The sequence below is a fragment of the Nerophis lumbriciformis genome, linkage group LG31, assembly GCF_033978685.3.
Source record: "Nerophis lumbriciformis linkage group LG31, RoL_Nlum_v2.1, whole genome shotgun sequence".
Classification (NCBI taxonomy): Eukaryota; Metazoa; Chordata; class Actinopteri; order Syngnathiformes; family Syngnathidae; genus Nerophis; species Nerophis lumbriciformis.
This window is the reverse complement of record NC_084578.2, coordinates 20376684-20398735: the sequence shown is the minus strand read 5'-3', so window position 1 is coordinate 20398735 and position 22052 is coordinate 20376684. Positions and strand designations below refer to the sequence as shown.

General features: G+C 38.4%; 1 protein-coding gene across 1 annotated transcript in view; it reads left to right on the top strand.

Moving 5' to 3' along the window:
* fn1a (fibronectin 1a) overlaps nt 1–22052 on the top strand; it is an 83641-nt gene that overhangs the window by 7860 nt on the left and 53729 nt on the right. Inside the window, exons 6-12 of the mRNA XM_061926488.1 lie at nt 1681–1839; nt 2288–2485; nt 2600–2782; nt 2885–3061; nt 7142–7297; nt 9484–9612; nt 13806–13949. Of these exons, the coding sequence (XP_061782472.1) occupies nt 1681–1839; nt 2288–2485; nt 2600–2782; nt 2885–3061; nt 7142–7297; nt 9484–9612; nt 13806–13949 (1146 nt within the window). The remainder of the gene's footprint in view (nt 1–1680; nt 1840–2287; nt 2486–2599; nt 2783–2884; nt 3062–7141; nt 7298–9483; nt 9613–13805; nt 13950–22052) is intronic.

Here is a 22052-nt window from a genome sequence, read left to right as displayed (position 1 = left end):
GATGCTACATTTTTTTCCAAAGAAACTGTGAATAAATCTATGGTTTTTAAATAAAACATTTGTGAAAATAGCCTCAAACCCTATAATCTTGTGTACTACATTTTGCCATCTAATGACATTATCAGAGATGCAACGATTAACTGTTTTTTATTATTAACCCTGATTAAAAATGTCACCGTTATTTAATCGATAAGTCCATGAAAAAGACGACGCTTAGATGGCAGCATATGTTGCTCCAAAACCTGTATGTACCTTTCAGCATTAATGGTGCCTTCACAGATGTGTAAGTTACCCATGCCTTGAGCACTAATGCACCCCCATACCATCACAGATGCTGGCTTTTGAACTTTGCGTTGATAACAGTCTGGATGGTTCGCTTCCCCTTTGGTCCGGATGACACGATGTCGAATATTTCCAAAAACAATTTGAAATGTGGACTCGTCAGACAACAGAACACTTTTCCACTTTGCATCAGTCCATCTTAGATGATCTTGGGCCCAGAGAAGCCGGCGGCGTTTCTGGATGTTGTTGATAAATGGCTTTCGCTTTGCATAGTAGAGCTTTAACTTGCACTTACAGATGTAGCGACAAATTGTATTTAGTGACAGTGGTTTTCTGAAGTGTTCCTGAGCCCATGTGGTGATATCCTTTAGAGATTGATGTCGGTTTTTGATACTGAGGGATGGAAGGTCACGGTCATTCAATGTTGGTTTCCGGCCATGCCGCTTACGTGGAGTGATTTCTCCAGATTCTCTGAACCTTTTGATGATATTATGGACCGTAGATGTTGAAATCCCAAATTTCTTGTAATTGCACCTTGAGAAACGTTGTTCTAAACTGTTTGACTATTTGCTCATGCATTTGTAGACAAAGGGGTGCACCTCGCCCCATACTTTCTTGTGAAAGACTTAGCATTTTTTGGGAAGCTGTTTTTATACCCAATCATGGCACCCACCTGTTCCCAATTAGCCTGCACATCTGTGGGATGTTCCAAATAAGTGTTTGATGAGCATGCCTCAACTTTATCAGTATTTATTGCCACCTTTCCCAACTTCTTGGTCACGTGTTGCTGGCATCAAATTCTAAAGTTAATGATTATTTGCAAAAAAAAAATGTTTATCAGTTTGAACATCAAATATGTTGTCTTTGTAGCATATTCAACTGAATATGGGTTGAAAATTATTTGCAAATCATTGTATTCCGTTTATATTTACATCTAGCACAATTTCCCAACTCATATGGAAACGGGGTTTGTAGAATAACAGCATTTTATCGTGGGATCTAATTATGTGCATTCCAGTTAATATTAACACAGCATAAAGTAGATTATTGCAAATAACGAATAGGCATGGATGACAGTTAATGACAATAACACTTGCGTTTATTATTTTTAGTTTGATAATACAACTATTAATTTATTTATTTGTTTATGATGAATATTTGTTGTTTATGTTTAATTTGTTTGTACTGTAATTATAATGTTATTGTTTTTCCGACAGTAATAAATAACACATCAAAATCTCTAAGGTATGTCTGTGATTTTATAGATTTTTTTGTTGTAAAATAATCAACATACAGTAAGTGTGAAACGGTGATTATTAGTCAAAATCAATAATCGTTGCATCTCTACAGCGTGATATAACATGTCTTATGATTATAACTAACTATTCCCACGTTTAGATCGTTGTAACGACCAGGACACTCTGATCGCTTACCGTATTGGCGACACATGGACCAAGACTGATGCCAGAGGCAACCTGCTCCAGTGTCTCTGCACAGGGAATGGCAGAGGGGAGTGGAAGTGTGAGAGACATGCCTCACTTCACACTACTGGCCTGGGTGAGAACTGATGATATCCTTGTGTGTTTAGCAACCCCTCTGCAGAGAGAATAATGTATGCCAGAGACAGATGCGTTGAAGGGGGGAGAAGTCTGAAGAGCCAAGTGTTGATGTGAGAAAGATGTGTCTTGTAGCTCGTGATCATGACCTCATGAGGAAGACAGACATGGAACAGAGGTTGAAAAAAAAAAAGGACAGGAGAGCGTTAGCAGGAAAAAATGTGCTTGAAGGGACTTCTGGCTATGAGACGCTGTACTCATAATGACTCGGAGACAGTTCATAAAAAAGAAAGTGGTTATTCTTCTGGAAATTATTCATAACTTGCATCTGGCTTACAAGCATTTTTTTTGTTACTTTTGTCACAGTAACCACAACACTCTACCCTGTCTTATATAAACAAATGAATCAATTTGGTCATTTAAACATGTGTTTTTAACACTGATTTCAGGCACAGGTTCCCGTGTGATCACTAACATACAGCCAGCCATCTACCAGCCTTCCTCCGTGCCTGAGCTTCCCCAAGAAGGACCCTGTCGGACAGATTCCGGATCGTCATACTTTGTTGGCCAGCGCTGGCTTAAGAGCCAGGGAACCAAACAGATGATTTGTACCTGTCTGGGCAATGGGGTCAGCTGTGAGCAATGGGGTAAGATGATGTTCTGTTTTTTAAATCATCATGTTAACTTAAGATACAACCAACAATCAATTCTGAAAGAGAACCTTGCATGAACACACGTCATATGGTTGTGTTTTCCTTCAGATGGACCAGCTCCAGTGTACGGAGGCAACTCTGGAGGTCAGCCTTGTGTGTTCCCCTTTGTCTACAAGGGGAAGACTTATCACTCTTGTATCTCGGATGGGCGTAGTGATGGACAGCTGTGGTGTTCCACCTCATCTGACTTTGAGACTGACCAGAAATATTCCTTCTGCACAGAAAAGAATGGTGAGCCAAAATGAAAAAAATGCATGAACAGAGAGAAACCTGTAATAGTGTCAAATAATTTATGGGCAACTGGATGCTAACATAGCTTTTTCCCTTTTATAGTAATTGTGTCAACAAGGGGCGGTAATTCAAATGGTGCTGTTTGCCAATTCCCCTATCTGTATAATGGCCGAAACTACACCGACTGCACTGCAGATGGACGCAGAGATGGCATGAAATGGTGCGGCACTACAACCGATTTTGATGCAGAACACCGTTTTGGATTCTGCCCTATGGCTGGTAAGTGGGAGTGCAAGCTGCAACAAAGATAATCCAGATGTTCAAGCTTCAATTCGTTCATAGTTGTGGCATGAAAAAGAATGAAAAACATATTTAAATGAGTCAAAGAGACAATGAACACCCATTAAATTTCCAAGCGTTTGCAGTGTGTACCAGCCAAATATGTTTGGTAAAGCTAAACCAGTGGTTCTCAAATTTGTTTCATTAAGTACCACCTCAGAAAACACTTGGATCTCCAAGTAAGACCATAACGAGCAACTGGAACAGTACCGCAGTAGTCCTAAGTATTCATTAAAAACAAGGCAGAGGTTTAATAAAATGTATTTAATATTTTTGGCCACTGTAACATTACACACAGTTTAAACAGTAACACTGTGTTTGAATATAGGAAAATAAAACACTGTACTTTAATCAAGTGATTTTTGGGGCATACCACTAGATGGTGCCTGCGTACCACCAGCACGTAGCACAGTTTGTGAATCACTGAATTAGACAATGGGGCGTCTGAGATCATACCAATTTAATATACACACTACTCTTCTGTTGTAGAGAGAAACTTGGACCAGTGTAAACTGGTAACATTTTAACCTCATAAAGGCCAGTGTCCACAGGAATAAACACTAGTATTTTGAAAAACAGGTTTTTTTTTTTTATCTGACAAAATAATTAGACCAAAAACAAATGTCTACTACAGAGAATAGTGAAGGGAGAAATGGGGCCCCTCGAACAATTTAGTTGAATAGCCATATCATAGACCTACCAAATGAACGCCAACTGACCAAATGGGGATCTTCTCAGCAGCTGAGTTTGATGGCCTGAACTATTGTAATTAGCACCACCAGACTTAATTAAAACATTTCTCCTCCCTGTCTGACAAATGTGATGGGTTACTCAATTAGCATGTAAGCTCTTATCTGGTTGGAGTTAAAAGGGGCCTGAAACAAAATCTCATTTAGAGTTCTGACACCTTTATCTATAGCTTAGGTAAATTGAAATCAGAGGTCGGTTTTTTGTTGAATCGGTGCCAATTAGATCTCCATGGGTAACAAAAGGTGCTGAGGGCAGTGAAACACTGGGGGGTTATTGACGCCAAGGTCTGTGAAGGACTAATGCAGGGATATTTCACTAAATTGTATTGTGGGCCACATTTCCAGAAAGCTAAAGACCAGAGGGACTTTGCCCTTCTCTATTAATCTTATTTGGTATATTCCTGAGAACCAGTGTCTTTTACAATACACATTTGATTTTGGTCTATTTATTTTGGCAGAAGTTACAGGAGCACTCTGTTGTTTGTTGTTTTTAAGGATCTTCCGCAAAAATGTGCGAGTCTCTCACAAGTGTTTTGTACAGAACTTGCGAGCTACCAGTTGAATAGCCCAAATGATGAAAATGAGAGGACCTAAAATGGAACCTTGAGGAACACCACTAGTATACCTAAAACAGTTGAATACATGACTGAAGTAAACAAGCTACTGCAACCCCTTAATTACATAAATTAAATTACAAAGAAAATGTGTAACTGCCAAAAAGGAGCGGACCTAATGGGGTGCCTTAACGAATGCCTCAGTTATGTAAATCACAAGTTTAGACCGCAGTGTTTTATGTTTGCTAGCAAGGTTAAAATGTCAATGCAAGGATGTGCCAATGTGTTTAAAGTGGTCCAAGTTTGTCTATACAACAGGAGCACTCTCATGTTTTTAGGAAGGTTTGTTTCCCAAGTTATGAACTGACCTTGGGGGCCGGTATGGTGTCATTCCTGGCCCGTATTTGGTCCTCGGGCCGCTAGTTGAATAGCCCTGGACTAATTAATTTGTTATGATGAAGCAATGCCAACAGGATGTAGGAAAGGGTTAGAAACAAGGTCAGAAAATCTCAAATGTGCGTTATTAATTGTCGAACATAACATTTAAAAAAAAAGCTTATTTAAATCTTTAGTGATCACAAGAATCATGTGGCACTATGTTGAAACTGATATCTGCGCATGCATGTGAATGTAGAACAAATTCCTTCATTGTCGGCGCCGAGGATGCATAGAACAGCTGTTTTCGTGTTTTTGTGTTTCACTCATGGAGGCATGCCCTAAGTCCCCAACAAAACTTTCTAGGACTATCCTACATCAAAAGCTTCTTTGACTTCAAAGAAGGCAGATGGGAGATTAAAAAGTCCTGTAGCAGACTTTAAAATGTGCACGGTAGACACTGCAACCATCTGTCCATTGAGGTAATTAGAATTGGACAATCTGTTTAATTTCACTATAGCTTAATTCTCTGTTGTTTTGTTGTTGTGATGCAACAGAAACCACGTCCTTGTGTCAAATGGATAATATAGTCATTTATTTTTGCTTTGTTATGTTCCCATGATTCTCTTTTTTTACATGGGGCTCACCTTTGGCTAACACCCTGTTGTTAAGACAACAGGCTGCCAAGACTTAAAGAGGGGGGGAAAAACAGCACCCATACCTTTGTCAGAGTTGGTTGATTACCAGGAAGTCTTTGATTTTCTTTAATGACTTTTGCCTGTCAAAATAAACATCGTGGTTGAGATGTTAATGATGATGCTGAAAGAAGTCTCGACCCATGACCCCCTTCGCTGTTTAAAAGGTAAACATGGTGTCCGCCATGGGTCTTGTTGTCAGTTTGTAGCCACAGTGAAAACAAGACCATGAGCAATGGTTTGGATATCTGAAGCCCTTTTTCAAATCCCGAAAGAATGGTGTCATGTCAGTGGTCTCTTAGAGGAAGCCAGGTGGTCCAGACATAGTTCAGCTCTATCTCAGGACTGCATTCCAGCACGAGCAGATATCCTATCTCTTCTTTTTGATGCTGCATAAATGTTGGTTGTTTAGACTAAACCAAACAGTCCTGGCGTAATAACTTCCATCGCGTGATTTTTAGATACCATACCAGCATCCAGTACTCAATTAATGCCACACAACAAATAACTTGTATTTGTTCCCACTCTTCACAAAGGTTACCTCGGCAATGTGATTACATTTTTTCTTAAAAAGCATTAAAAGTCATTAAATGGATTTTGCCAAAATGAATGGTATTACAAAGCATTAAAATGTTCAGAGGCATTAAACAAAATAAAACAAATCATACAACTGCAATTAGCAACAAAACAAAACAAACCCCCTGACCCACTTTTTCTAATTAGGGAAACGGCACTTCAAGATTTTCAATATCTATTGAAGTGCAATTTTTGCTAACAAGTATTAAGAGTACATTTTATTTAGGATACATAAGTTTTAACTTTCCAATTGGTTAATGAAAAATATGTTTATTGCGTTAGAAAGTGTTACTTGAATTGTTTTTATTATACAATTATGATTACATTAATTCGGCCACAGTTAATGTAAACATTTCAACTATTCAGCATTATTGTTGTCAAATGCGAACAATTGTGTCTATACAGACAATGTTATACTTTTGACTATATATAATAACTATCTGCAGAGTCATGGGCATTAAATTTGTCTAAGGTTGCATTAAAAAGCATTACAATAAATTCGCGGATGCCTGCACAAACCCTGTAATAGCCCTGTAACATTACCAGTAACTACTGTAACCCATGGCAAAATATATCATAGTAATAAATTGAATTTTGTCAAGCATGTCTGCTCCATGGCCATTACATTAGAGCATTGCAGAAAGACTCCCCATTGTTTTGGGGCTTGTGCATATGCATGGAGCTGCACAGGCCCTATGATGATTGTCCATACATGAATATTATACAGAGTTTGAAATTTTGTTTTGTTTTGTTCAATTTCCTACTAAATCCTCATCACTATTGCACAAATGCTGTGATCTTAACAATCTCTTTATTGGAGAACACATGTTGAACACAGACAAACGGGAACACAGGACATCTGTTTCAGGCTAGTGTGCTTCAGAATTGTTTGTCATTAGGACGCAGATGTTCATTGTTTAAATGCATGACGTCTTGGACGATTAGCACTCATGTAGTCATCTGAAGTTAGGAGTGAGTGTTTACACACGTTTTCCCGTACAGAAATCAATATTTTTATGACAAAAAAAGCCTTGGCAAAGTAAATCACAATTCTGATGCTATGCCCTCCAGACCATGAAGAAGTGTGCACGACCAGTGAAGGGGTGATGTATCGTGTGGGAGACCAGTGGGACAAACGCCATGATGTTTTGGGTCACATGATGCGGTGTACCTGTGTGGGCAATGGTCGAGGAGAATGGAGCTGTGTTGCCTACTCCCAGCTTAAAGGTATTTGATGTGTTTGTCTGTGTGCGTGCATGTGTGGTGTGTCTCCTTGTATTTGTGATGTGTGTGTTTAATACAGGGGAGCAATACTGATATACAGTGCATCAACAAAAAACGTTTTTCCACATTTTGAAATGTTACGGCCTTATTCCAAAATGTACTATTGTCATTTTGTCCTCAAAATTCTACAGGCAATACCTCATAATAGGTTTGTACGGTATACCGGTATTAGTATAGTACTGTGATACTAATGAATCGTTTTCGGTACTATACCGTCTCTGAAACGTACCGGTCCCGCACCCCTCTGCGCCCGCGTCGAAGTCATGTCGTGACATTGCTGGTTTACGAGCAGAGGAGCATGTTCGGTAGCGCACAATCACTGAGTACTTGCAAGCAGACAGAGTGTGTAGACAGAAAAGGGAGAATGGACGCATTTTGGCTTAAAAACTAACAATAAAGGTGAAGTTATAACACTGAAACACCCTCAGGAAGCAGTGCTTTAAGACATGGCTCGCTAGCTAGCGGCTAACGTCCATCCACCGTCGGCAGTGTTTTAGCGACTTTTAAATCACTAATCCTGATCTCCATGGCGACAAATAAATTACGTTTCTTACAAGTATCATCCCTGCAGGACCAGGAATAGCTAAACATGCTTCACTACACACCGTAGCTCACCGGCATCAAAATGTAAACAAACGCTATGGGTGGATCTACACCTAACATCCACTGTAATAATATCAAGTACAGTACTACTATGATTATGTCGATATTTTTTGGCATCACAACATTTTCTTTCGTTTTTTTATAATGTATATTATGTTTATAAACTCAGGAAATATGTCCCTGGACACATGAGGACTTTGAATATGACCAATGCATGATCCTGTAACTACTTGGTATCAAATTGATACCCAAATTTGTGGTATCATCCAAAACTAATGTAAAGTATCAAACAACAGAAGAATAAGTGATTATTACATTTTAACAGAAGTGTAGATAGAACATGTTAAAAGAGAAAGTAAGCAAATATTAACAGTAAATAAACAAGTAGATTAATAATTCATTTTCTACCACTTGTTCTTAATAATGTTGACAAAATAATAGAATGATAAATGACACGATATGTTACTGCATATGTCAGCAGACTATCTAGGAGCCTTTGTTTGTTTACTTACTACTAAAAGACAAGTTGTCTCGTATGTTCACTATTTTATTTAAGGACTTAACTGCAAAAAGAACCATATGTTTAATGTACCCTAAGATTTTTTGTTAAAATAAAGCCAATAATGAATTTTTTTTGTGGTCCCCTTTATTTAGAAAAGTACCAAAAAGTATCGAAATAATTTTAGTACCGATACCGGTACCAAAATATTGGTATCGTTACAACACTACCTCATAATGACATATGGAACATTTTATGTTGTAATTTTGCAAAGGTATTGAAAATAAAAAAACAAAAAAATCCCAGAGGAATCTTGTAGCTCTGACAGAGTGACCATCGGGTTTTTGGTCACCTACTTGACTAGACTTAGATGGATGCAGCAATGTACAGATACATCCATCAACGACACCTACTCAGTGGCCTAGTGGTTAGAGTGTCCGTCCTGAGATCGGTAGGTTGTGAGTTCAAACCCCGGCCGAGTCATACCAAAGACTATAAAAATGGGACCCATTACCTCCCTGCTTGGCACTCAGCATCAAGGGTTGGAATTAAATCACCAAAAATGATTCCCGGGTGCGGACACCGCTGCTGCCCATTGCTCCCCTCACCTCCCAGGGGGTGATCAAGGGTGATGGGTCATATGCAGAAAATAATTTCGCCACACTGAGTGTGTGTGTGACAATCATTGGTACTTTAACTTTTTAACTTTTATTCTATTTTGGAATAAGGCTGTAACATAACAAAATGTGGAAAAAGTGAAGCACTGTGAATACTTTCCAGATGCCCTGTGTATCAGTATTGCTCCCCTGTGTTAAACACACACATCACAAATTCACAGAGTGACAGGTTGAAAGTTAATAGGCCATATATAATGACCTCACTGTGCTTTACATGTTTTCAGTTGCACCTGCACCACACACACACTCATGAAAACACACTGGTAGTGTTCAGCAGAGCAGATGTTCACAAGCCGTGAAAGAGCCTCATTTGGCCTTCGCTCATCATGTCATTGTTTTGTGTCTTTCAGACCAGTGTATTGTCGATAGTCTGACTTACGAGGTGAACCAGACCTTCACTAAACAACACGAGGAAGGCTATTCGATGAACTGCACCTGCTTTGGACAGGGGCGCGGCCGCTGGAAGTGTGACGCTATTGGTAGGATGAAATTGTTCAATAAATATATCACGAACAAGACAAAGTATGTCAGTAGGGCTGCACGATTTTGGGAAAAAACTTAATTGCGATTTTTCTCTTCAAAATTGTGATTGCGATTCGGTTTGTGAAGTTTATATTTATATATACATAAAATTGCTAAAATAACGAGTGAGGAAAGACATGTTACTTTTAGACTGTCAATCAACATATTATTTTCTCAAGGTGCCACACATTAAAACAATCTGCAATCATTTATTTGTTTTAATATTTGGCTTTACGCTGACAGAACTCAGAGATTTTGTCTACATCATGCTCTTAAACTGAAGAATTTACCGATTAAAAGTATACAGTGAGGTTATTTTCCAAATTTTACTGCACAATTTCCCACAATTAATTGCCCTATGAACAATATTATTTTAAGCAATATTTTGTGACCAAATTGAGCTCTAATGTAATCATAATGTATAATAATAACATGTAACCCTAACCCTAACCCATTTAAGAAGATATAAAGTATTATTTCTCATTACTGTGGAATTGTTTTTACCATTGTACTGTAATTGGAAGGAAAATAACTTTTAGTTATCCGAAATAAACAAACAAACAGAAAAATGAAATGAACTCTCATTTCTTTAAGCAAAAATGTAACTTAAATAAATATTGAACATCTTAAAGTGCATTATTTTCCCTGTTGGGTTTTGTCTTTTTTTTTTTTATTGTTGCCATCACGGCATTTTCGCTTGTTTGTTCGTGTTGATGGGCTCATATTGATCATCCGATTTGAAGCTGACATATTTCCACAACGGGACTTTGTGATCATATTATTTTGTTTGTTTGTTACTTTGCCGAAATTCTCACTAGCGAGTTGCGAGTATGGAGGAATTCTGTGTGTGTGAGCCAGCGGTCCCGCTCTACGCCCACCCAGACAAAAATTGTGAATGACAGTTAATTCTACTGTTAAAAACAAATGCTCAGGTGCTGTTTAGCCCTGTTTGACGCGAGAGACGAAAAAAACAAAAATACACAGACATAGCAATTTATCGATGCTGGCAAAGTATTTCTACTTGATTTTCATTTATCGTTCGATTGATTGACTTATTGACTATCGGTCCAGGCCTGGGTGCCATCAAAACTTATTCTAAGGTGCAAGTGGTGTTATTAGCATACTGGCTGCCTCCACAACCAGCGCACACAAACTAACTGTTTCCTGTAAACACTCGTGATTGGCAAGGAGACAAAGGACAAAAGGCTCAACAATTCTGATTGGCGAAAATGTCTGTCACTCAAATGCGGTGACAGCGGAAAAAACAAAATGTATAAGTATTAGGTATTGCACTAATTAAAACCTCAATGTTGATTCTATTTTGATTAATCGTGCAGCCGTAACATTTTTTTTTTTAAATTAAAGGGGACCAATGACGAATTTCCTCTTTTCTGACTTATAATGTTACAAAGTTGGATACTTGTGTTAAACATTGCCTAAGCGTCAAAATATTAGGGTGTGACCTTGAATGCAGTTTTGGATGCCTCTAAACGCTGTGTTTTGGAGTCTTTGTTTGACAGTGGGCAATTTAAGTCATCACACAGTCACAAACATACTTTTTTGTCAACAAGGGCCAGTAAAAAGTTGGATTAGCTGCTAAATTTTGACCAAAGATATTGCAACATTACTACTATTACACAAGAGAAGGTAGGATAAAGTATTATTTTAATTTAATCGTGGCATGCGCACAATAACACCGACGTGTGACATACAGTCAGATAAATGCAGGTAAATGCAGCTTTTTTTGATGCGCCTTGAGAGTGTGCAGGTGTACCTAATGATGTGGCCGCTGATTCTATATGACGTATATGAAGTTTATTTTATCGACTGTGTCTGAAGTGGTGATGTTCGTCTTCAAGATACATATGCAGTGTACATTTTCTAATGACAAATTCTGATTCTGTGAAGTGTGGAGGGATTACTTTATTCTTCTAAAAAGAGGGTCTCAAACTCGTATGTTCTAAATACCGTAATTACATGTGCATCTTCTCCTCCCAGTTTTGTGGGCATTCTTTGACTTGTCCAGTGTTTTCAAATAGAGAAAAGGAAAGACCCTTTTTGACTACAACATGGGACTACAATGACGGACTCACGCAAAGCTATCGTGGTAAAACTTTACCATTTATGGAGATATCCGGTGATGTCACCAATTGGAAAACATCCCAAATGGAACAAATTCCAAACGTCTCATTTCCCGGAAGTATGAAGGAAGGCAAGGTTGTTTTATCAATTTCTCTGCCATCTCTCCGTGATACGATTTCACATTTTCGAGATTTACACAGATCTCAAATACGCAAAAACAGGTACCAGCAGGTAAGAAAAGTTGGCATAATAGGTCTCCTTTAGTACCGTAGATCAGCTTTGCGTGTGCTTTCAAGTTTGCACATGTTTTAATACACGCAAATCGGTAGCAGGTCAGGCCTTTAATGTCCAAATATGTACGTCCACCTCATTGTGACATCACAACGTAGCCAGACTGCAAAACCCTTCTAACAGAGGCATTCCAAACTGCGTAGAAAGCTCACGCCAAAATGCATTAAACTTATGATTTGACGATTTAGCTTTCCAACATTGTAACAACATTTATGAGTAGGAAAATACAAAATTCATTATAGGTCCCCTTTAAAGGCCTACTGAAATGCGATTTTATAGCAGGTCTATTCTATGTGTCATACTTGATCATTTTGCGATATTGCCATATTTTTGCTGAAAGGATTTAGTAGAGAACATCAACGATAAAGTTTGCAACTTTTGGTCGCTGATAAAAAAGCCTTGCCTGTACCGGAAGTAGCAGACGAGTAGCGTGACGTCACAGGTTGTGGAGCTCCTCACATCTGCACATTATCATGGCCACCAGCAGCAAGAGCGATTCGGACCGAGAAAGCAACGATTTCCCCATTAATTTGAGCGAGGATGAAAGTTTCGTGGATGAGGAAAGTGAGAGTGAAGGACTAGAGGGCAGTGGTAGCGATTCAGATAGGGAAGATGCTGTGAGAGGCGGGTGGGACCTGATATTCAGCTGGGAATGACTAAAACAGTAAATAAACACAAGACATATATATATACTCTATTAGCCACAACACAACCAGGCTTATATTTAATATGCCACAAATGAATCCCGCATAACAAACACCTCCCCCCCCCCGTCCATACAACCCGCCAATACAACTCAAACACCTGCACAACACACTCAATCCCACAGCCCAAAGTACCGTTCACCTCCCCAAAGTTCATACAGCACATATATTTCCCCAAAGTTACGTACGTGACATGCACATAGCGGCACGCACGTACGGGCAAGCGTCAAATGTTTGGAAGCTGCAGCTGCATGCGTACTCACGGTACCGCGTCTGCTATCCAACTCAAAGTCCTCCTGGTAAGAGTCTCTGTTGTCCCAGTTCTCCACAGGCCAATGGTAAAGCTTGACTGTCATCTTCCGGGAATGTAAACAATGAAACACCAGCTGTGTTTGTGTTGCTGCAGTCGGCTGCAATACACCGCTTCCCACCCACAGCTTTCTTCTTTGCTGTCTCCAATGTTCATTGAACAAATTGCAAAAGATTCACCAACACAGATGTCCAGAATACTGTGGAATTTTGCGATGAAAACAGACGACTTAATAGCTGGCCACCATGCTGTCCCAAAATGTCCTCCACAATCCGTGACGTCACGCGTTGACGTCATCATACCGAGACGTTTTCAGCAGGATATTTCGCGCAAAATTTAAAATTGCACTTTAGTAAGCTAACCCGGCCGTATTGGCATGTGTTGCAACGTTAAGATTTCATCATTGATATATAAACTATCAGACTGCGTGGTCGGTAGTAGTGGGTTTCAGTAGGCCTTTAACTACAATAACGGTGCACAACAACAAACACGCGTTGGGCAACACAAAAAAGAAACTTCCTGTAAGCAAGCTGAAGTGCCTTTACGGATTAACCGTTTGCAGACATACTCAGAAAGCAAAATACAGGTGTGACTGTGGAGCAAAATTTACACCAACACACAACCAATACATTTAGACCACGAGGAAGTCTTGCTAAATCTAGAGTATAATAATCATTTTAATGAGAATAACTAACTATACACTACTATATTATAACGTTTGCAAGTCAATGTTCCAACCCTGTTTTGATGACTCTGCTTTCAGACCAGTGTCAGGAGCCAGAAACACGAGCCTTCTACAAGATTGGAGAGTCTTGGGATAAAGTCATCAGTGGAATCATGTACAAGTGCTATTGCTATGGTAACGGCATTGGAGAACTCAGCTGTGAGCCCCAGCAGTCCTATCCTGGTAAGACACAAGTGTTGTTATTCATCTGATAACAACTGAACTTCTGAAACAGCATATCAACAACGCTCGGTTATTGTCGGTATTGATTGACAATATCAGAATATTGTACATTTTACAACATACTAAATATTGTGGTTGTAGGTTGCAGTGGTATATAACTTTACTGGATTATACTAAACTCAATTGCTACTTCTAATAATAAACACATTGTTAAATCAATGCTTCTGAATGTGTCAGACAAAACCGAGCATTATTATTTTTGTAAAGGCTGAGATATGCTTAACTGAATACTAACATTGGGAGAAAAAAAAAAGTTTGCTTCATAAATCACCTCTAAAATGAGGCCCCTGACTTTGATGTGTGCCAGAATGACGTGGGTGGGGTGTGATTTCCTCCCCTGCAAATACACCCCCCCATTTAGAGCCTTTGTTCCCCACAGCCACAGCTGTACAAAAGGAGATATGTGTGTGCATGCACTCGCTTCCACACACAGCAGTCAAATCTTTCAAGCTTCTCAAAGGAAAGCTTTCACTTTTATCGATTTTCTGGATTACTTTACGTTTAACTCAACTTATTAAGAGTTTTAAAGCCAGTTCTGCAGTGTTTCAGTTTGCTTTTTTGCACGACAAAGCAAAAAATTGCATCAATTTGGTTGAAATTCACATTTTAAAATGCTACAACTAACATGTTTGATTAAGACTATTTGATTGGAAACCAAAAGCCTCATGTATTAAGGTTGTTGCACACAAAAAAGTTAAGTCTGCAGGGCTCAAATGCAAAAGTAACTTTCACAGAAAACATTGGCATTTACAGAACAATTATATGCAAAAAAGGCACGCACTCTTTCGACCATGCTTACTCAGTTTTTCAGACACAGTAATCAGCGAAATAAAGCTCATACTTACATAAAGAAACACTATAAAATACATTGCAACTCTCATATTTCATAATGTATAAGCATTCCTCTTAATTCTGGATGTATTGCATATATATTGGTACCGGTACCAAATGTATTTTGATACTTTTCAGTACTTTTCGATACTTTTCTATATAAAGGTGAACCACAAACAACAAAAAAATCTTACGGTACATTAAACATGTTTCTTATTGCAAGTTTGTCCTTAAATAAAATAGTCAACATACAAGACAACTTGTCTTTTAGTAATAAATAAACAAACAAAGGTTCCTAATTTAGTCTGCTGACATATGCAGTAACATATTGTGTCATTTTCCAATCTATTATTTTGTCAAAATGATTAAGGACAAGCGGTAGAAAATGGATTATAATCTACTTGTTCATTTACTGTTAATAACTTTCTCTTTTGACATGTTTTATCTACACTTCTGTTAAAATGTAATAATCACTTATTCTTCTGTTATTTGGATGCTTTACATTAGTTTTGGATAATACCACACATTTGGGTATTAATCCGATACCAAGTCGTTACAGAATCATCCATTGGTCATATTTAAAGTCCTCATGTGTCCTGGGACTAATTTCCTGAGTTTATTAACATAATATAAATTTAAAAAAAACGAAAGAAGATGTTGTGATGCCAAAAAAATATCAATGTAATCATAGTAGTATCGACTACATACGCTCCTATGTAGTCGGAAAAATACCTACCTTACATAGGAGCTGTAGGAAGCTGTGATATACATTTGACCAACAGTTTGCTAGTAGAATGTAGCATTTTCTTGCTTCTTTAAATTAGCAAAATTGTTGACCTTAGCGTTTCATCATGTTTGTATGTGTCCGTGATGGTACATTAAACATTACTAGAGATGTCCGATAATGGCTTTTTTTGCCGATATCTGATATTCCGATATTGTCCAACTCTTAATTACCGATTCCGATATCAACCGATACCGATATATACAGTCGTGGAATTAACACATTATTATGCCTAATTTTGTTGTGATGCCCCGCTGGATGCATTAACAAGGTTTTCCAAAATAAATCAACTCAAGTTATGGAAAAAAATGCCAACATGGCACTGCCATATTTATTATTGAAGTCACAAAGTGCATTATTTTTTTTAAGATGCCTCAAAACAGCAGCTTGGAATTTGGGACATGAGGAGGTTGAGGTGGGAAGGTTTGAGGTGTGGGAGATGGGGGGTGGGGGTAGCGGTGGGTGTATATTGTAGCGTCCCGGAAGAGTTAGTGCTGCAAGGGGTTCTTGGTATTTGTTCTGTTGTGTTTATGTTGTGTTACGGTGTGGATGTTCTCCCGAAATGTGTTTGTCATTCTTGTTTGATGTGGGTTCACAGTGTGGCGCATATTTGTAACAGTGTTAAAGTTGTTTATACGGCAACCCTCAGTGTGACCTGTGTGGCTGTTGACCGAATATGCCTTGCATTCACTTGTGTGTGTGAAAAGCCGTAGATGTGTGACTGGGCTGGCACGCAAAGGAAGTGCCTTTAAGGTTAATTGGCGCTGTGTACTTCTCCCTACGTCCGTCCGTGTACACAGCGCCGTTTTAAAAAGTCATAAATTTTACTTTTTGAAACCGATACCGATAATTTTTGATATTACATTTTAAAGCATTTATCCGCCGATAATATTGGCAGTTTGATATTATCGGACATCCCTAAACATTACTATAATATTTATAAATGTTAGCATTAGCCAAAATCATGCAAACTTAAACATAACTTGTGCTTTAAGTTTGTTGCTGCCTATTCGTGTTTAGCAGGTTGATGAGCAATGCAAAATGTCAGGCACCTTTTAGCTGGAGCTGGCCATAATCGCAACCAGCTGTGAACTGTTGGTGTGTCCTGCAGCATGCTTGGGTTTTAAAAGTGAGAGTGAAGTCCAGGCTCCAAGTAAGGGAGCTTTCAAGGTACAACCATAAAAGGTAGAAATAAAAAACCCAAGGGGAAAGCTTACGAGTGAGCCCTTTATTGTTAAGACTCCTTTTAAAAGGGTTATTTGTTTTAATTGCTCTTTGACTGTTCTGGGAGTTGCTTTTGCAGTGTTTGTCTTTAAAGGCATACCACTTATTTTGCAACCGTACGGTAATATTACCAAGTACAGTAATGTGTTGGTGTACATGTAAACATCCTTTTTTTTTGTGATGTGCGTCGCACGTGCGATTTTATGTTATCCGCCCTCCTCACGTCAGTCGTGTGTGGCTCTGTAATGGTCTGTAATTGGTCTCAGATTGTTTTTGAGGTTTGCGTATCTGCTAAGACTTCTGGTTAACTAAGACACTTTGATTATAGGTCTGCTATTTGGAAAGGCGGTTAGAAACCTCAAGTTTCTTTATAGAAGCTACTAGTTTCTATCAACACAGCTTGTGTCAGGAGTCTGCTCGCCACATGACTTATGTTCACTTCTAAGATGACTTGATACCTTCTTTTCCTTTAATTTCCCAAAGAGGAAATATGTTAGGTTTCCTATGATTTGGACTTACTTTAGTCACTAATTCTACTTAGGGCTGCAGCTATTGATTATTTTAGTAATCGAGTAATCTATCGATTAGTTTGTTTGTTTAATCGAGTAATTAGATGACACACACTTTATCCTAAATACATACTTTAGAGAAAATGATTGAAATAAACAACGTTTTTTTCTAGTTTTAATGACCCTGAAGGGGAACTACACTTTTTTGGAATTTTGCCTATCATTCACAATCCTTATGAGAGACAAGAAGACAACATTTTAGGTTTTTTTTTTTTGCATTCTAATTTGTATTAATCGGCTTGTTCTAAGGATAGCAACGCAGCTAATGGGCACAATCCATTCTGTCTCTAAATCTCTTTAAAAATGCATCCAAAAACGACAAAAAATACTTAATTTACGTTCCCTAAACTGTATAATAACCAAGCTGTAGCAACATTGTTATTGTAAGAGCGAACACTGAGACACTCTTTTTCTAGCATAGTAACACATCGTCTACAGCATGCTACAGCAAGAAGTAAGCTAGCAACTGCGTCAACAGCCGAATGGCTTTTGAGTTTGTAACGAACAACACAATGCAATAGGACACCAATCTGTACTGAATGACAATATTTGTTGTTCAAACTCATAAACTTTATTTATTTTTTTGCAAATAATAATTAACTTTGAATTTCATGGCTGCAACACGTGCCAAAGTTTTTGGGAAAGGGCATGTTCACCACTGTGTTACATGGCCTTTCCTTTTAACAACACTCAGTAAAAGTTTGGGAACTGAGGAGACATATTTTTTAAACTTCTCAGGTGGAATTCTTTCCCATTCTTGCTTGATGTACAGCTTAAGTTGTTCAACAGTCCGGGGGTCTCCGTTGTGGTATTTTAGGCTTCATAATGCGCCACACATTTGGAAGACAGGTCTGGACTACAGGCAGGCCAGTTTAGAACCAGCACTCTTTTACTATGAAGCCACGTTGATGTAACACGTGGCTTGGCATTGTCTTGCTGAAATAAGCAGGGGCGTCCATAGTAACGTTGCTTGGATGGCAACATATGTTGCTCCAAAACTTGTATGTACTTTTCAGCATTAATGGCGCCTTCACAGATGTGTAAGTTACCCATGTCTTGGACACTAATACACCCCCATACCATCACAGATGCTGACTTTTCAACTTTGCGCCTATAAAAATCCGGATGGTTCTTTTCCTCTTTGTTCCGAGGACATGACGTCCACAGTTTCCAAAAACAATTTGAAATGTGAACTCGTCAGACCACAGAACACTTTTCCACTTTGTATCAGTCCATCTTAGATGAGCTCAGGCCCAGCGAAGCCGACGGCGTTTCTGGGTGTTGTTGATAAACGGTTTTCGCCTTGCATAGGAGAGTTTTAACTTGCACTGACAGATGTAGCGACCAACTGTAGTTACTGACAGTGGGTTTCTGAAGTGTTCCTGAGCCCATGTGGTGATATCCTTTACACACTGGTGTTGCTTGTTGATGCAGTACAGCCTGAGGGATCGAAGGTCACGGGCTTAGCTGCTTACGTGCAGTGATTTCTCCAGATTCTCTGAACCCATCCCTCCATCCATCCATCCATTTTCTACCGCTTATTCCCTTTTGGGGTCGCGGGGGGCGCTGGAGCCTATCTCAGCTACAATCGGGCGGAAGGCGGGGTACACCCTGGACAAGTCGCCACCTCAAAGGGTTCTCTGAACCCTTTGATGATATTACGGACCGTAGATGGTGAAATCCCTAAATTCCTTGCAATAGCTGGTTGAGAAAGGTTTTTCTTAAATTGTTCAACAATTTGCTCACGCATTTGTTGACAAAGTGGTGACCCTCGCCCCATCCTTGTTTGTGAATGACTGAGCATTTCATGGAATCTACTTTTATACCCAATCATGGCACCCACCTGTTCCCAATTTGCCTGTTCACCTGTGGGATGTTCCAAATAAGTGTTTGATGAGCATTCCTCAATGTTATCAATATTTATTGCCACCTTTCCCAACTTCTTTGTCACGTGTTGCTGGCATCAAATTCTAAAGTTAATGATTATTTGCAAAAAAAAAAATGTTTATCAGTTTGAACATCAAATATGTTTTCTTTGTAGCATATTCAACTGAATTTGGGTTGAAAATGATTTGCAAATCATTGTATTACATTTATATTTACATCTAACACAATGTCCCAACTCATATGGAAACAGGGTTTGTACTTGCAGCGTGTACATAACAGGTTAAAGGAGGGTTATGAAGTTGTTTTAGAGGGCTTTGAAGGCCAGCCGCATTTTGCAAGCGTTTTTTTTGTTTATCATCTTTTGCATCCTAAAAAAAAAAAAGTGTTCTTGTCTCTCATAAGGATTGTGATAGGCAAAATTTCCCAAAAAGTGCTTTTTTTTCTACTAAATGCACATCATGTATCGTATTTTACGGGCTATAAAGCGCACCGATATTTAAGTTACACCAACTAAATTTTAGAAGAAACAAATATTTTAACGTATATTAGCCGCACCGGACTATAAGCTGCAGATATATACGTAGTAAAATGAGATATTTGCACATTTTTATTTACATGCCTTAATTGTTTGCAAACGGTGCATGTAACACAGCAGTAAAATGGTTGACTAAACAGAACAGAATTCATTGTCTTGGGCCCACTAGCTGTAGAAGCTAGTTTTCCAATCAGCTAAACAGACAAAATAACTCCACAGGGACGTTTTAGTTAATTTACGAAACTAAAACAATACAAAAATAATACCATTGTAGGTTAATAATACTAACACAGACACTTATAAATGTGTTTGCATATTCGCTAATGCACGACATTAGCTTGATTACATTGCGATATTAAGTACAAATATGTATGAAAACACTCCTACAGACATCACACATGGGACGGTTTAGTAAGTATGAATTGTTTTAGGTATGTTGTAAAATTTATTAACGTTGCTTGCAGTGATGAATAAAGAATCCTTTCGAGCAGAAACGCTATGTACATTTATATATCCGGTTGAAGGCATGAAACAAGAAGTACAATTACAACCTACAGCACCTGCAGTGAGCCAACTCGTCCAAAAGATGGCGCTATCGCGCAAACAATAACACACCTTTTCAGTGTCTTTGTCGGTGAAATACAACAACTATTTGTTGAATACAAAACATCATGGTCGTGAGCAAAGAAAACTCCATAAATTAGCCGCACCGTTTTATAAGCCGCAGAGTGCAAAGCGTTGGGGAAAAAAATAGCAGCTTATAGTAAAGAAAATACAGTACATTGAAATTGCGTTTTCAACATGTGTGCATTAATGAAAATGAATACATACAAATATCTGCTGTTGGCCACCACATAGATCACGGCTCTGACACATCACCGCTCTCATGAGCGCTCTATTGCAGCACCTGCGCGGAAACTATGTCCGCATTTTTAAAGTTCCAGGCACTCCATGTGGTCCGAATTTGATACATTTTTATTATTCACTCTTATTAAATGATTATTTGAAACAACCGAATATATACAAAAAGCTTTTTTTTAATGGATTTAATCGATTAATCGTTGCAACCCCACTTTTACTACCCTCAATCACTGATGCGCACTGATACCGTCATTAGTGATGAAATGATATCTAAAGCTAAATTTGTTGGAACTCCTATAGCAGTGATTCTCAAACCGTGGTGGTGGTCTATCAAGTGACATACCAAATAATGGCTTAATGAAATTTTCAAACACAGTGTTACTGTTCAAACTGTGTGCAATATCACAGTGGCCAGAAATATTAAATATACTTGTCAAATAAAACCTCTGCCTTGTTTTTAATGAATATTTTGACCTACAATTCTACTGTATTTTAATGTTGGCTGTTATGGTGGTACTTAAGGAGCCTAGTGTTTTCTAAGTTGGTACTTGGTGAAAAAGGTTTGAAAACTGGATAACTAATAAAACAACAGTAAATAAAAGTATTTGAGGCAATCAAAACATAAGTTCTGCTTGATGGCAGCCAACAATCTTGGTTAATCTTTACAGAAATGTGTGTCAGTCCCCTAAATAGGCATACCGAATTCTGTGCTGATTCAGCTGAACACCCTAAAAACACTTTGCAGAGAGCATTGAACTGTGTGAGAAATTTCAGGTCAATCCTGCCATGTCAAAAATAATGGCAAAAGCAACAATGAAGAGGTTTATTCTGCAAAATGTTTACCCTTTTTACATACCTTACCTTTCTTTTTTGTCAGTCTCATATTGTTTTCGTATTTTAACTTTGATAAAAATAAAAATAAAAGTTATCTCCATCTCCATAATGCTGTAAACAGCGCTGCTTCCTTTCAGCAACGCATCCCGTAAAAGTAAAAGCACACCAATAAGAAACACAGTGGTCCAAGTTCAGGAGCACTCTTGTGTATTTAGGAATTTGCTGCAAAAATGTTTGACTCCCGAGATTTGGTCACCCGGGCCGCCAGGTGAATAGCCTTGTGGTAGTGCATGGGTCCCATGTTATAAAACATGATCAAGAAAATTATCAATTATCAACAATATCAGCAACAGATCATATAATTATGTTCCCCACGCTACATTACAAACAAGTGAAAAACATCCCAAACAAATAGAGGACAAGTTTTCTTGTATCTGGCTGCTAAAGTCCAGGCTGGAATTTAACAGTGACATGCTATTTTTTTAACTTTTTTTCCTGGAAGAAAATGTTACTGCAAA